The sequence below is a fragment of the Narcine bancroftii genome, chromosome 9 (genome assembly GCF_036971445.1).
Source record: "Narcine bancroftii isolate sNarBan1 chromosome 9, sNarBan1.hap1, whole genome shotgun sequence".
NCBI classification, from domain to species: Eukaryota; Metazoa; Chordata; class Chondrichthyes; order Torpediniformes; family Narcinidae; genus Narcine; species Narcine bancroftii.
In genome coordinates this window covers 119,725,711-119,742,303 of record NC_091477.1, presented here as the reverse complement: position 1 = coordinate 119,742,303, position 16,593 = coordinate 119,725,711, and the positions used below count along the sequence as shown (strand labels likewise).

The window sequence follows — 16,593 nt, the reverse complement described above, 5'->3', positions numbered from 1 at the left end:
GCAGATTGTTGGTTGCTCCGGATTCCAGCAGCACCAGACTCCACTGATCAAAACAAGGTGCTCAACTGAAATAACTGATGGGGTGGAAGGAGTTCCATGATTTCTCCCGGATAGTATTTCTCAAATTCTGTTTAAAGTGAGTGGAGGAAAGTTTAGAGGAGATAGCAGAGCTACATTTTTCCACTCAGAGAGAGGTGGAAAGCATTGCCAAGGGTGGTGGTGGAAAGTGGTACAATAGGGATATTTAAAAGCCTCTTAGATTGGCACATGAGTGCAAGGAGAAAGTTGAAGGGTTGTGGAGATTTGGTAGGAAATGGTTCGATTGCTATAGAGTAGATGTACATAAGGTCAGCACAACATTGTGGGCCAAAGTTCTGTGCTGCACCTTCTAAATTCCCCAGTGAGCTTATTGTTGACATTCTCAGCTTCACATCATGTTCATGTTCCCTAACACTGTAGCCTCTAAAGCTGCTTTCAGTTTTGTATCCTTTACAAGAACAATCAAAATTTCAACTGCAAAATGCATTTCCTCCATGCACGTCCAGCACTTGTGCTTGGGGGCACTTTTAGACATGCAGTGACGACAAGTCACACGTGCCAGTGACATCGAGTTGCACGTTACAATGACACTTGCACAACACCGAGTTTGCACGAGCGGGAGAGAGCAGACAGCCAAAGGAGTGATTTGCAAAAGACAATTAATCTACCATCGCACGCGCACACAAACGTGCGCGCCTTTAGGATAGTGCATCCATGGGAAACACACGGCTACGGGGAATGCTCCCACATCACAAAGGGACTGTCGGCACTACTGCAGAGTCACTTTCTTTTACACTAGGATAACTATGAATATTTATTGCTCTAAGATCATTGTGAATGGTTACCATCTTTTAGAATTTATTGTTCCATTAATTCAAGTATGTTCACCATTGCAGCTTTTTTTAAGTACCTATCCAGCAGAAGCCAATAAAACTTTTGGTATGTCTGTACTTTGTCCCAATGTCTATGACTTATAAACTCATTATCACAATTATTATCCTGCAAATTCCAGAGGTCAGAATTTAACTGGGGCTTTAGTGGATTATATCCTGCCAACCAGTGTGATCCCCAAACCATATACAATGAAGAACCCTGGCACCTGACATCCATGGGGATTCCTGGATAAGTGAACTTGCCGCTTGCTTGAGATTATTTTGCATTGAGGAGCAGAAAAGCTGTTTCATCGGGTTATGCTCATGCACTTAGATGACAATAAATTTCACTTGTGTTGCATGGTTGGCGAACTAATGGTGAGGAACACCAATTTAAACTTCCAAATCTTTCACCTATTTATTTCCCACATTTTTTTTATGCAGGTTGCTTGAATTCCAGATAATAGCTGTTTTAATCTATGTAGACCGATCAGTAAAAGGGTCCCCTGTGAATTGCTTGGGGAAGTGGTAGAATATGGGAGGAGTTGACAAGAACATGGGGAGAATAAAATAGGATTGGATTAGTACAGGATCAGAGTCAATGATGGTTGACAGTCAATGCAGACTCAATGGGCTGAATAGCCTGTGTCTGTGCTGTATTTTCTGCTTACTCTACAAGCCTGACATTTCCCTGTCTGACCCCATCTATGAGATGCCTGCACCAGGGAAAGGGCACTGGGACACTAAGTAGAGCTGCTATCTCATGGTTCAAGGTCAATTTGATCTCCGAGCTGTCTGTGCGGAGTTTGCACATTCTCCCTCTGACCACATGAGTTTCCACTGCCAACCAACCCCTCCCTTCCACTCCAGTTTCCTCCACCGTCACCACAATGTAACTGACCAGTGTAAAACTGCCCTGGACCTCCAGGATCTGAACCACCGAGCCTCCCCTGAGCAGGAGGCTCCTTTGATAGGCCCACTATGAACCAGGCTAGTGATTCTCGCAAAAATTCACCCAAATTAGTTCAACCAATCCAACCGACTCAATCAAATCTGCCCTGTGGCTTAGCCCTTAAGCAGGTGAAAGCAAGCTCTCTCCACAGCAGACACACAGGAGGCTGGAGACAGTGGAATCTGAAGCCAAACAGAATCTGCTGGAGGGTCGAGCAGCATCAGTGGGGAGAACAGAATGACTGCAGTTTCGAGCCAAAACTCTTCATTAGGGGCGAATAGTTTACGTGGCAGTTAATGCGTCGACCCAGGTTCGATTCCAGCAGTCTCTAAGGAGTTTTGCATTCTCCCCATGACCTGTGTGGGTTTTCCCCAGGTGCTTTGGTTTCCTCCCACCCTTCAAAGATGTTCGTGGTTGTAGGTGTATTTAGGCAGCAAGGGTTTAAATGGCCGGAAACGGCTTCTACCGTGTCGTAATTTAATTATATATATATATATATTTTAAAAGGACCGATAAAGTTAGTACAGAAGCAACATAAAGAGGATGGGGTGGGAGGAGTTGGTGGGGACAGACACCAGACTGATTCCTCCTACCGTGGTCATTGAGATTGGTTGGACGTGAATTGAAATGACTTACTTGGATCTCAGCAGGTCCCACCGCATCCATGGAAAGCAATAAGCAGGACCTATGGTCAGGAATGATTCCTGATGAAGGGTTCTGGCCCGAAACGCTGACTGCCCTATTGCTTTCTATGGATCTGAGTTCCTTCAGCAGTTTTGCCTGCAGCTTCCTTGTTTACCTCAACTTTGATCTGCTAATTGCTTGCTGAATGCTGACCCACCCTCCGCAACAGCCGGAACTCTCTTGGCCAAGTAACAGCCAAACAAGAGGAGCAAAGGCCAGGAGCAATTTGGAACAGAGATCAACCTTGATGTCAACTTGAAGATAAGAATTGCAAAGATTCAGCAGATCCTGAAACTTATCGGAGGTCTGCACGTGCTGAGGAATAGGATTCCAGCTCCAATTGCAGAAACAGCAGGAGGAGTGAAACAATTTGGGAAAGGCCCCAAAATCGAGGGGTAGTAGTCAATGTGTGTGGAACTTTTATTTTATATGTGAACAATGAGAAACTGGAGGGAGTCAACAGGTCAGGCAGCTGTGCCCGAGATGCTTCTTTCAGGGAATTATGAATCTGATTTCCCATATTGCTCTGATCTACCGCACTCCTTGCTGCCCCACCATTCACCGTGTATGTCCTTTCTTGGTTTGCCCTTGTAGTAAATGGCGCAATTCTCAATTTCAGCTGGTTTGTCAGTGAGGGACAGGCTCGAATGGTGCTTCGGGTCATAGAGTTTGACAGCACAGAAACAGGTTCTTCAGCCCAACTTGTCTATGCTGGCCAAGCTGATCCCATTTGCCTGCATTCGGCCCATATCTCTCTTAAACTCAATCTGGTCCCCACCCAAAATGATGGCTGACCATTTCTACCCGTGACCTGCTGAGATCGTGACCTCAACATTCCAGTGCCTGTATCTGTTATGTTCCCTTCTGAACCATTCCTGTTAATGTCTCTCTCGAACAGTGGTCCCCGCCTCCACCATTTCCTCTGGCAGCTCGCTCCATTGACCTTCTGTGTAAAGTAAGTGCCTCTCAGGACTCTTTTAAATCTCTTCTCTCTCACCTCTAACCTATGCCCTCTGGTATTAGACCCCCCCTAACCTGGGAAAAGGGGTGTTTATTCTTAATGAATAAACACTAAGAAATGTAATAAAGTAAAAATACAACACTGGAGGAACTCAGCAGGTCCAACATCATACTTTATATAGATAAGTTTGCTGTTGGACCTGCTGAGTTTCTCCAGCGTTGCTTTACTTCAATTATGACATCTACAGTCTGTTGAGTTTTGCTCTTTGTAATTAAATAAGTCAGGTTTCACAATTAGTGAAATGCTGTTACAGTGCTAGCAACATGGATTCAAATCCAATGCTTTCTTTAAGTGTTCACGCTGTGTCTGCATGGGTTTCCTCCTACCCTTTAAAACATACAGGGCTTGTAGGTCAATTGAGGTATTTCGGGGGCAGGTTTGAGGGCAGGAAGGACCTGTTACGTCTCAATTTAAAAAAAAAATTCTAACAATAAATAATGTTTGTAAGTTTCAAATGTTCACTATTTAGACTGGCATCAGAAAGTGAGGAAGAAACCTCAATAGTCTCTGGTTCATGATCACGAGCTTATTGTCAATAATGCCTGGAATGCATTGCCGGGGTTGGTGGTGGAGGCTGGTACAATAAGGACTTTCAAAAGTCACTTAGACATGCACATTAATACAAGAAGAATAGACAGTTTGGGTGTGAGGTGGGGCGGGGGAGAAAGGGTTAGATTGATGTGGAGTAGGTTTATAGAGGTTGTCAGAACATCATAGGCCCAAGGGTTTGTACTGTGCTGTTATATATATATCTATAGTACGATATAGACATGCAACAACTCTGATCTGCTGCAGCTGATTATATTTTAATATTCAAAGTTCAAAGTTCAGATTTATTGTCAGAGTTCAAACATGACATCACATACAACCCCGAGATTCTTTTTCCCATGGGCCAGGCAGAATTTATCGGCAGCGCAAAAAGACCGCACTCAAGACGGATACAGAAGAGAGAAATGCAAAGAAGGAAGTTCAAACAAAGTGTGCAATACAGAAAATAAATATTCAATAATGAATAATGTGCAAAGCAAGAGTCCCCAGAAAGTCTTGAACATCAAATAGAATGGCCTTTCCAGTCTCAGGCAATGAGAATATTTGACAAGTGGTACTTGCATGGTGCCATAATGGACCACTCACTGACCCCCTGACGCACACTGCTAGTCACAGGCTTCCAGATAATGAGGCAATAAACTACTCTCTCTCTCTGTGTCTTGTCTAATCCAATTTACTATCTCAATCTCGATACCGAGTCACTGAATCTTTTTGACCAACCTCCTTTTTCAAAGCCCTCCGCCAATCAACCTAGAGTACGACAGATGTTTTGGTCTCCAGCAACTGTTGGGAATGGTTGGACCGTCACTAAGTCCATAACACCAGCATTCAGCAGTAGTAGATATTTGGTTTTGCAAGTTTAGTTTCTCGGAGGATAGACAAGGACAGATTAAGGAGAGTGTGATGGTTCAAGTCGAACCAATCTTATAGTTTTTCAAGGAGGTTACCAGGAAAGTTGGTGACAGAAAGGCAATGGTTGTTTGATGCTCTCTGATCAATCCAATTCCCTGCCGATTCACCAGTCACTTTCCTGAAGGGATCTTTTCTCCTCGAACTCTCAGCTGAACTTCTACCAGTGCACTATGGAAAGTATACTGACTGATTGCATCACAGTCTGGTTTGGGAATTTGAGCGACCAGGAATGCAAGATCCTGCAGAAGATAGCAAACACAGCCAGGTCTATCATGGGCCCTGCCTTCGCAACCATTGAAGACATCTACGAGAAGGCAGCCAACATTATAAAGGACCCCTGGTGACAACCTCTTCTCGCTGCTCCCTTCAGGCAGAAGGTACTAAAGTCTGAAGACCAGCACTTCTGGGTTCAAGAACAGTTTCTTTCTAACAACTATCAGAATCTTGAACCTCCCCTTGTTACACTAATCATGGACTGCTCTGACACCACAAGAGGACTGTCTAACTTTCATAACATCATTTATTATGTTCACCATTGTAATTGTGAATATTTATTATCTGTCTGTTGTATTTATTAAGCCTTTTTTAATAATTTAATGTATACTCTTGTTTTTAAGGAAGTTCCAGTTTAGCACCAATAAGGAAGAATTTCCATGGATGTGTACAATGTGTACTGCATATAGCAATAAATTCATTGTTATTATCGTACCTCGGTACCCAACCTCCACAACCCAACTCACAAGCTTTTCACCCAAGCTCTGAACTTAGCAGGAGACTTTGAAGGTTATTGCCAAATGAAATACTGCTGAAGGAAAGATATAAATAAGACAGAAATAGTGCAGAGAAGATTTACAAAAATGTTGCTGGGACTCGAGGAACTGAGTTACAGGAAAAAAATTGAAATAGGTTGTGACTTTATTCCCTAAAGCATAGAAGATTGAGGGGAGATTTGATGGAGGCATACAAAATAGTGAGAGAGGTATAGATAGAGTAAATGCAAGAAGACTTTTCACACTGAGGGTAAGTGAGATACAAGCCACAGGACAAGGGATAAGGGTGAAAGGGGAGACATTTAGGGGGAACATGAGGGGGAATTTCTACACACAGAGAGTGGTGAGAGTGTGGAACGAGCTGCCAGTTGACCGTAGGCTCAATTTTAACATTTAAGGAAAATTTGGTCAGGTACATGGCTGGGAGGGGTATGGAAGGATATGGAATGGGGACAGGTCAGTGGGACTAGGCACAGACTAGAAGAGCGAAAGGGCATTTTTTGGCAACTGTCTACATTTTCCTCAAGCTTTGTTGAAGGAATCACTCCTGAAACATTGGTTCTGTATCTTTATCTTTGCTATGTAAAGTGCACTGTTTGACCTGCTGAGTTTCTCCAGCCTTGTGTTTTTACTGGTTTTCTGCGCCACAACGATCTATGGTTCCACGGCTATTTGTACGACCACTGGGGCCAAAGTTGTTGTAATAATTCTTTCATAATAACCATGGCTTCACTTCACAAACACGACAACTTGGCTTTGGAACACATCAGAATAACTGAGATAGTAAAGAAATAACACAGCAAAATCAAATTGTTCTTTGTCAGTAAATAATCAGGCTCGTGGGCCTAAATCGCCTGTTACTGTGCGGAATGTCAAATAAATAAACGAGCTAATTAACTAATAAATACGTTTCTTACGAATTACTTTTAATTCATCTGGGGAATATGTTTTTAGTAATTATTAAACACCCTGAAATGCTGGAGGTACTTAGCAGGTCTTTCCAGCATCTCTAGGAGACAAAGATATATTGCCAATGTTTCTGGCCTAGACCGTTCTTCAAGGAGAAATCAGAAAAGACAGAAGCAGGATATATGGAAAGTCTCAGAATTCAAACAATGGGAGACCAACAAAAGGTGTTAAATGGATACGATAAGGGACTAGGTAGAATTTATCATGTCTGTGAGAAAGGAGAGACAACTGGGAGGGTGAGGGGGTGGGGGGGGGGAGAAGGGGTTGGGGTTTAACAATACCCAGAGAAGTCGATATTAACGCCCTCCAGTTGGAGGGTGCCCAGTCGGAAGATGAGGGGTTTCTCCAATTTGCGGCTCGTCTCAGTCTGGCAATACTTGAGACCATGGACAGACATGTCGGCAAGAGAGTGGATGGAGAAACGAACTGGGTGGGCACTTGGAGATCCACGCTTTTGCAGCGGACAGTGCAGAGGTGCTCAACAAAGCAATCTCCCAGTCTGCGTTCAGTCTCTCCGACGTAGAGGCGGCCACAGCAGAAGCACCGGTTGCAGTGGATGACCCCCGTAGGTTCCCGTCTCCTTTCGCACCAACATGATAAATTCTCACGTAGTCCCCTAATCATATTCAATTAACACCTTTTGTGGGGCTGGATTCCTCTCCCATTGTTTGAATTCTGAGACTTCCTGATATATCCTGCTTCTGCCTTTTCCTTGGAGAAGGGCTCTGGCCTGAAACGTCGGATAAAAAGACCCACCGAGTTCCTCTAGCATTTCAGTGTGTTTTCTACAACCACAGCATCTGCAGCCTCTCATGTTTCACTTAGTAATTATTAATCCTTTTTAATAGCTCTATAGAAGTCCCTCATGTCTGTCAGCTCGAAAGCTGTTCCAATCTATCAAAGTTCAGATTTATTTTCAGAGCATGGCATCACATATAACCCTGAGATTCTTTTTCCCTATGGGCCAGGGAATATTTCTACTTATTGGCAGTGCAAAAAATAACTGCAGTCAAGAAAAGATACATATATAGAAGTGAGAATTGTAAACAAACTTCAATAATAAGTCATGTGCAAAATAAAAATCCTTAAATGAGTCCCTGACTGAGTTTGTGGTTGAGGAGTCTGATGGTGGAGGGGGAGCAGCTGTTCCTGAACCTGGTGGTGAGAGTCTTGTGGCACCTGGACCTCTTTCCTGATGGTAGCAGCGAGAACAGAGCGTGTGCTGGGTGGTGTGGATCCTTGATGATCACTCCTGCTCTCCGACAGCAGCATTCCCTGTAGATGTTCTCGATGGTGGGGAGGGTTTTGTCTGTGATGCCCTGGACTGTGTCAACTACCTTTCCGTTCAGGGGTATTGGTGTTTCCCATTACCAGGCCGTGATGCAGCCGGTCAGTGCACTTTCCACTACACCTCGGTAGAAGTTTGCCAAGGTTTTTGATGTCTGAAAACTCCTGTCATGGAACACTTTTGTACATGCTCTTTTGATAAGGTCTTTCTCCATTGCTTTAATTCTTTCACAGCAGGCAGTGGCTTGAGAACGCAATAACTGCCGATCGCTAATTGCACTGAATTTAAGCTGCTTTCTGCAGGATTCCAGAGGGAGGTGAAGAGACAGCTACAAGGCCTTTGGTTGAGAGCCAGGTACAAGATAGATCAGCCAAGAATGGCATTAGTGAACCAGATGGGTTTTTACAACAATCTGATAGCTTCATGGTTACAACTTTTTATTCAATATTTGTGTCATTAACTGAATTTCTCTGCTATTCAGGATTGATTTGAACCCTGTATCAATAGTTCAAATCTTCGGAACCAGCCAACAATGTGAAAACACCCAGCAAGTAGTTTCTAATTAGTTTTGCTACTCGCTCAGATAGTCCTGCACTCATTCCTGCCAATGAGCAAGCGTGAACTGTTCTAAATCCTCACCATCCCATCACTGGGCCCAGGATGGCGGCAGTCAAGCTCAGCAGTGGTCTCGAGAGGATTCTGACTCTAGGGGAGCAGCGGACCAGAGAGGGCACCAGAAACAGGGAGAAACCCCCCACCCCATTGACAAGGGGAAACATGAGCGACGACTCCACAGGGAGTGTGACTACGGGTGGACCAGTGAGGGGCTCAGTGCCTGAGGGGCACACGCAGACTGCGGGCTGCTGGAGACTTGCTCATGGGAACCTGGTGTGTCGGAGCCAGGATTCGAGAGGCTGCTGAGGGCAAGAAGGGATCCAGAAGGGCCTCAGGTGCCAAAGGCTTCCCGATTGTGTTCAACGTTTGGATCTGGAGTTCGGTTTGCCGATGGATTGAGCAGGAGTCTGTGCAGCCGCAGAGGTAGTGGGAGTACTGGAGACAAATCCACAGACTCACAATGTCTGCAAAGGGACTCTCTTCTTCTCTTTCTCCTATTGTTAGGAGCACCAGGCAATGCTCACGGCGACCTTGTTTGCCTTACGGCAGATCATAGTTGAAGTAGATCATGTATCATTTTTAATCTATTATTACATGACAATAAAGGCAACCTTGAACCAATTCTCCTCAGAACTTATTGCACACAGGGGGCAGCAATTTATCGTGGTCAACTAACCCAACCATCCAACATCTTTGTGATTTGAGAAATAAGCAGAGGGAACAGGAAGAATGTGCAGACTCCACACAGACAGCATTGGTAGTCAGGATTTAATGCATTTCTGCAGTTGTGCCACAGATCCAATGTTTTCTTGCAGGTTAGTGAAGCTATTATAGCATCAGCGACCTGGATTTGAATCCACCACTGTCTGTGAGGAATTTCTACGTTCTTCCCATATCTGCATGGATTTTCCCCAAGTTCTCTGGTTTCTTCCCACCCTCCAAAACCTACTGGGTTTTAGCTTAATTTGGGTGTGAATGGGCATCGTGGATTTAAATGCCAGCATCGGCCTCTACCCTGCTGTTAAAAAAAATAACTCTTTGAAGATTCCCAATGCCCTTTCAACTCTGCAGTCAGTAGTTACAACCCTTTATGCATGAAACTTCTTGCTCCTCATGCTTTGTTCATCCACGAAACCTTTCTCCGCATTGTACAAGACGTTGTAGCCACATTTCAAATGTTTGTCGAGCTGTTAGAAAGATGTCATTGACCCGGGAAGGCTGCAATAAGGATTCATAGGGTTGCGACTCAGATTGGAAGGCTTGAGTCACAAGGAGAGACTGGATGTTTTGGCCTGCTGCGCAAGAGGTTGAGGGGTGACCTTATAAAATCATAGCGGGCACAGATAGGTTTTTGATGACTTTTTGGCAGGATGAGAGTGTTAAAACTAGGAGGCATAAGTTTAAGTTGGGGGGGGGGGGCGCATATTTAAAAAGGATCTGAAGGATAACCTTTTCCACACGGGGTGTTGGGTACATGGAAGGAACTGCCAGAGGCAGGGACAAATACATTATTTAAAAGATGTTTGTCCAGGTATGTGGACAAGCGCGAGAACCACAAGAGTTGGGTGAAGGCAGATGAGACCAGCTAAGATTTCAACGTGGTCATCAGGGACAAGTTAGATCAAAAAAACCTGCTTCCATTCTGCATCATTTGAGGATTCCAAAGCTGTGTCAGTTGGCTATCGACTAGCTCCGCATATTCCATCAAAAAACCTGCTTCATTTTTGACATGGCACCACACGGTTAGCATTAGCGCAACGCTATTACAGCATTAGTGATTGGGGCCAAACTTCGAATCTGGTGCTGTCTATAAAGAGTTTGGACATGCTCCCCTTGTCCTCCAGGGGCTCCGGTTCCTCCTACAATTTAAAATTTAAAACAAGTATTCTAAACGTTGCATCAATTAAAATGATAAATTGTCAGCCCAGTTCATCATAACAACTTGCTGACCTTTCCTGTTTGGAGGAGAGCTTCAAGTAAGTTATGGGACTGGCTCAGGTGTGGAACATTTGTTACCTTTTCTTACCCATGGATGCTGCACACTCTCCCATCTAATCAGAATTTGTCACGGAATACTCCATTTAGAATGCAAGATACATGAAATTCTTTAACTTTGTCTACTGTAAGGAAGACAGACAGTTGTCACTTTGTCAAGGGTCCCTCACAGGGATGACGGCCCCAGCAGGGGACGAACTCACGACCCCTGGTTTACAAGACTAGTGCTCTAACCACTGAGCTATCAGAGCCTCATGAACATGTCACGAAAGGCAAAAACTCCTTTGGTTTCTGCTCCTGTGACTGTAACAACACCCTTCAACCTGAGGCAGAATTATCAGACCATAGTTAACATTCTCTTAAGTGTAATGCAATCAGACAAAAGATAAGGAGATGGAGTCAACTTAGATGGTAACAAGCAACTAATTGGAACTTGACCTATATTTATGATTGTTCATTTATTTTATCTGCATTTTTCTTTCTTGCACAATTATGCATCGGTGATCATCTTCTCTTTTTCTTATCTAGTAACCCTGAAGGCAGATTTATTTGTCCCATCTACTTGGTGGGAAACTATGACAACAAAACAAACTGTATCAGGCCTCCCAGGCATTTTGACTGAATTAATCCTGCAGTTCGGACAGCCCACTCAGACCCACTGGTCATTCCCAACCTCCTCCAACCCCACTTCACCTCATGGTATCTCCTCCACTCTTCTCCATTGACCTTCCAAGTCCAATCTGGGCAGGACTTACATAGAAGATGCAGGTGTTGTGGAACAGAAGGACATACTTCCCTGAAAACAGTGATACAGGTGGTAGGTTTGTGGAGAAGGCATTAGACAGGCTTGCACTCTTTGTGAACAACAATTGGGACACCATGTTACAACTGTTTGAGACGTTGGCAAAAATCACACTTGGAATATTGTGTGAAGCTCTGGCTGTAGGAAGGATGTCATTTGGAGGAAAGGATGCAGAAAAGATTCACAAGGATGTTGCTGGACCAGAGGGCTTGAGTTTCAAGAAGTTGGATTGACTGGGACTTTTGTCCCTGGAGTATTGGGGACTGAGGATGTGACCTGATCGAAGTTTGCAAAATCATGAAGATCAGGAAATAGTTATAGTCTTTGTCTCAGATAGGGGAATCTAAAACTAGAGAGCATGCTTAAGGTGAGAGGGGAAGGATTTAAAAGGGAGGTGAGGGGAAACATTTTCCACAGGGGATTGTGGGTACCTGGAATGAACTGCCAGAGGAAGCAGACAGCAGCAGAACAATTACAATGAATGGATAGGAAAGGCTGCGAGAGATACAAATTAAATTCATAAATTAGATCAGCCATGATCGTATTGAATGGCAGAGCAGGCTCGATGGGCCATTTTTGGCCTACTCCTGTTCCTCCTTCCTATGTTCCTATATAGGCTGAATGGAGGTAAATGGGAGGGATATAGGGAGTTATGAACAGTGCAAATCAGTGGGGCGAAACAGAATAATAGTTCGGCACAGACTAGAAAGGCCAAAGGGCCTGTTTTCTGTGCGATAATGTTCAATTGGTTCAAAATGGGACTTGTTTGGTCAGCATGGACAGGATGGACTGAAGGGCCTGCTTCCATTCTATAAAACTCCATAATTCTACAGGACTAACATATTCCACTTTCCACAAAAGATGTGCTCCCAAACCAGAATGACAAAGTCAAAGAGAACTCATGAGTGTTCTAAAAGCAGGTTTGCCTGGAAATTAGATGGATGGAGATGGTGTCTGACAAACGTCATTTCATTTTGGATAGAGGAGGGAGATCTTCATAGATTCCAGCTGACAGGGATTCGCAAAGGATAGTAATGTTTAATCCACACCCATTTTTCATCAACCTTGATTTTGTTGGAAGCCTTAAATGTATTACATAACCTCAAATTATGTCTTAAATTTAAACATGCAGCACAGTGACAGGCCCTTCTAGCATACGTGCCTGTACTGCCCAAAGACACCGATTAATCTACAAACCCTATATGATTTTTAAAGGGTGGAAGAAAAGCAGACCCCCGGGGAAAACCCCCACAGACACAGGGTGGGGGGGAAATGTACAAACTCCTTACAGACAGGGCCAGGTTCGATCCCGTGCCACTAGCCCTGCGCTAACCGCTACACCAACTGTGCCAAGTTGCTCAGTGCCTTAGCTGGAGCAATGACACTCCATGAAGTGGTTTGAATGGACAACCAGTATCTGTTAAAAGCCTCCGCACTGGCAGTTAAGTCACCGACCTTTCAGAATGACTTCAAGTTCATCCCTCAGAATGTCAAAGGTACCGTATCGCGAGCTGGTCTCAGGGATGACGTGCTTCTTTAACCATCCTCCACAGGCATACTGGTAAAAGTTCTGACAAGGGTCCACCATCTGGTCTATGTTCTCAATTATCCGAGCCGCTGAAAATAATAAAGAAGAAAGATTACAACAAAGGCCAAATTCTTCATCAATATTGAAACACAAAATCCAAGCGTCAGGCTATGTATTCCCCTTGGTCATTACACACAGTATTATCTTTAATGATACATGAGATATGCAAGACTGAAGAACAAATGCTTTGCAACACAATAAAGCCCAGAGATACACAACTAACATTATGATACAACTAATAAAGTGATGTTACATCAACAATCTTGCGCTCAATGTTAGCAAAACCAAGGAGCGGTTTGTGGACTTCAGGAGGAAGTCAGGGGAACACGAAACAGTCCTCATCAAGGGCTCAGTAGTGGAGAGGGTCAAAAACTTCAACTTCCTGCGTGCCAACATCTCCAAAGATCTGTCCAGGAGCCTCCACGTCGATGTAATCATGGAGAAGGCTCGCCAGTGGCTATACTTTGTAAGGAGTTTGAGGAGGTTGGGTATGTCACCGAAAACTCTTGAAAACTTCTACAGTTGTACTGTGGGGAACATTCCTGTTGGTTGCATCACAATCCCATATATAAGACAAGAAAAAACTCCAGAGGATTGTTAAAACACAAAATGCTGGAGAAGCTCAATAGATCAAACAATGTCCTTTGTGGAGCAAAGGTAAAAATACAGAACCAATATTTGGTAAGCTCTCAACCCCAAAACGTTGGTTCTGTATTTTTAACTTTGCTCCATAAAGGACACTATTTGACCTGCTGACCTTCTCCAACATGTTGTGTTTTTACTTCAACCATGGATTTTCGTGATTTACTAGAGGATTGTTAACTTGGCCTGTGGCATCATGGGCACCAGCCTTCACTCCATCTACAAGAGGCGGTGTCTTAAGAAAGCAGCCTCTATTTTCAGTGGCCCCCACCACGCCTCTTCACTCTGCTACCATCAGGGAAAAGGTACAGGAGCCCGAAGATGAGCACTCAGCGGCACAAGGACAGATTCTTCCCCACTGCCATTCATCCTGAATTATCAATGAACCACAGACACTGCCTTACATTGGCTTTTTCTTGCACAATTTTTATTTATTTTGTAAGGTAGTTTAAATAAATGTTTGCACTACAATGCTGCCGCAAAGCAACAAATTTTGTGACATGCTCATGAGAATAAATTCTGATTCATTGAATGGAAGACAAGAGAACACTTGGGTCAAAACCAGAAATAAACGAGAGAGACTGCAGATTCTGGGAAAATGGAGAAGCAAACAAAGAGCATGTCACAATTTTCTAAAGGTAAAGGTTCCCTTATTGTCACGCAATACAACATTTAGAATATAACACACAAAGTTCTTTAACTTCCGTCTACCGTAAGGCAGACAGAGAGTCACCACTTTGTCCAGTGCTCCTCACATATTCCTATAGCATCTGGTGTTTCCAGGCAGTCTTCCCTCCAAGTACTGACCATCAGCGGTAAAAATAATTCTTCCCCAGCGCCAATCCCGGCAAGACGCCACTCATCACTTGTTGCCAGTCAGATAAAACTACTCGCTGATTCATGTGAGCCATCCAATCTTCTGATATGCTATCTTCTGCCCCATGACCCAAGCCTTTTCACTCAAGCTCTCCATTCATGGGAAAGTCATAGTGAATCTGTTCTGCCTTCTCGCCAGCTCAATGACATCCTTCCCATGGAAATTGTGACAGCAAGTTACTGAGAAGAGGGGCTGGATATTCAACTTCTTCAAAGAACTCCAATAAACTGATCAAAAACAACTTCTTCCCCTCTGAATGGGCAATGAACAACAGACACTTCCTCACTTTTTCATCTTTCGCACCAATTCATTTTTAAATGTAAATTATAGCAATTTTGCACCTGTGACGCTAGAGCAAAATGACCAATTTCATGACATGTTCATGACAATAAATTCTGATTCATTTGGAAACCGATATCATCTTCATTCCCCTTCCTCCCCTTCCCAAATGTGAAGGGTAGGATATGGGGGATTAGGATTGTGTCTATGAGCTAGCATTGATCTAATGGGCCAGAAGGTCTCTTTTTTTGGAGTTCAAAAGCAACAGGAGTCTCTGGAATGTACAAATGACAGGAGGTGAAGATGTGACGCTGTCAGGGAGGGTGGAGATTTTAGTTATCCCCAGTATGGTGCCATGGATGATATATTTCAGATGTTGGATTAGAATGGAGGGTCTGGGGTAATTGTCCTCTGAGAGGTGATTTTAGTGAAGGAGGACAAGATCACAAATGGTTTATAGCAGTGGTTCTCAACCTTTTCCTTTCCACTCACATCCCACTTTAAGTAATCCCTATGCCATAGTTGCTCTGTGATTAGTAAGGGATTGCTTATGGTGGGATGTGAGTGGAAAGAAAAAGTTTGAAATCGTCCCTCATTGACACACTATGTGCAGGGTTTCAGAACTCCAAAGGAAATGGGTCAATGACCATTTTTCTCAAGCAAAATATTTCAGTAACAATTGGGTCTACAGCAGTGATTCTCAACCTTCCCTTCCCACTCACATCCCACCTTACTCATCACAGCACTGATGGCGGAGGGATTACTTAAAGTGGTATGTGAGTGGAAAGAAAAAGGTCGAGAACCACTGGTGGGAAGTTGATCTAGTTACCAGATTAGTTCCAGGAATGCAATTAAAACTTTAGACAAAAATTATACAACAATACAGCACAGTACAGGCCTTCTAGCCCACAATGTTGTGCTGACCTATACAAACCTACTCAACAAACTAAGTCTTCACCACCTCACACCATAACCCTTTATTTTTTTCTTGAACCCAGATGCCTGTCTAACAGTGTACTAGCCTCCACCACCACCACCACTCCGGCAATGCATTCCATGTACCCATTGTTCCCTGCACTTCAAAAAAAACTTAACCCTGATATCTCTCCTCAGTTTTCCTCTCCTCACTTTGTACAGATCCTCTGGTGCTTGCTACTGTCACCCCAGGAAAAAGGTGCTGGCTGTCCACCATATAATATGCCTCATAATCCTGTAGACTTCTATTAAGCCACCTCACATCCTTCTTTTCTCCAAAGAGAAGCCTTGCCTCACAAGACACATTCTCCAATCCAGGCAAGATCCTGATAAATCTCCTCTGCACCCTCCCCAAAGCTTCCAGTAATGAGGCAACCAAAACAGAACCCAATATTCCAAGTGTGGTTTCACCAAAGATTTATAGCATTACATTATCAACACATGGAGGAAATGAGCAGGGACATTTAACATTGCAATTGAGATCTCATATTTACAGTGGAAAGAGAAGTAACCAATTCCTTCAAAGCAATATTGGATGGACAATGGAGAAGAATACTTTGCAGGACTACCTGGGTGAACAGGAATATCAGTATTAGGAGGCCACATGTGGTCAATGGCCTGTTGTAACACTTCACGAACTCTACATTCGTAACATGAAACCACGCTGGAAACAGGCAGCAGTTCGGTCACCATTTGTGAATAGTCCAGTGGGTTTAAAGTTTCACATTGGCCCACAAATGCTGCCTGACCTGGTGAATGCTTCT

The 16,593-nt window shown here is 43.8% G+C and overlaps 1 protein-coding gene across 6 annotated transcripts in view; it reads right to left on the bottom strand.

The window, feature by feature from the left end:
* Positions 1–16,593, bottom strand: part of LOC138742722 (neprilysin-like) — a 131,520-nt gene that overhangs the window by 99,758 nt on the left and 15,169 nt on the right. For 5 of the 6 annotated variants that reach the window (XM_069897506.1, XM_069897510.1, XM_069897504.1 and 2 more), the window contains exon 4: positions 12,924–13,085. In XM_069897506.1, coding sequence (XP_069753607.1) covers positions 12,924–13,085 — 162 coding nt within the window. The remainder of the gene's footprint in view (positions 1–12,923; positions 13,086–16,593) is intronic. The other variant, XM_069897505.1, reaches the window with a different exon arrangement.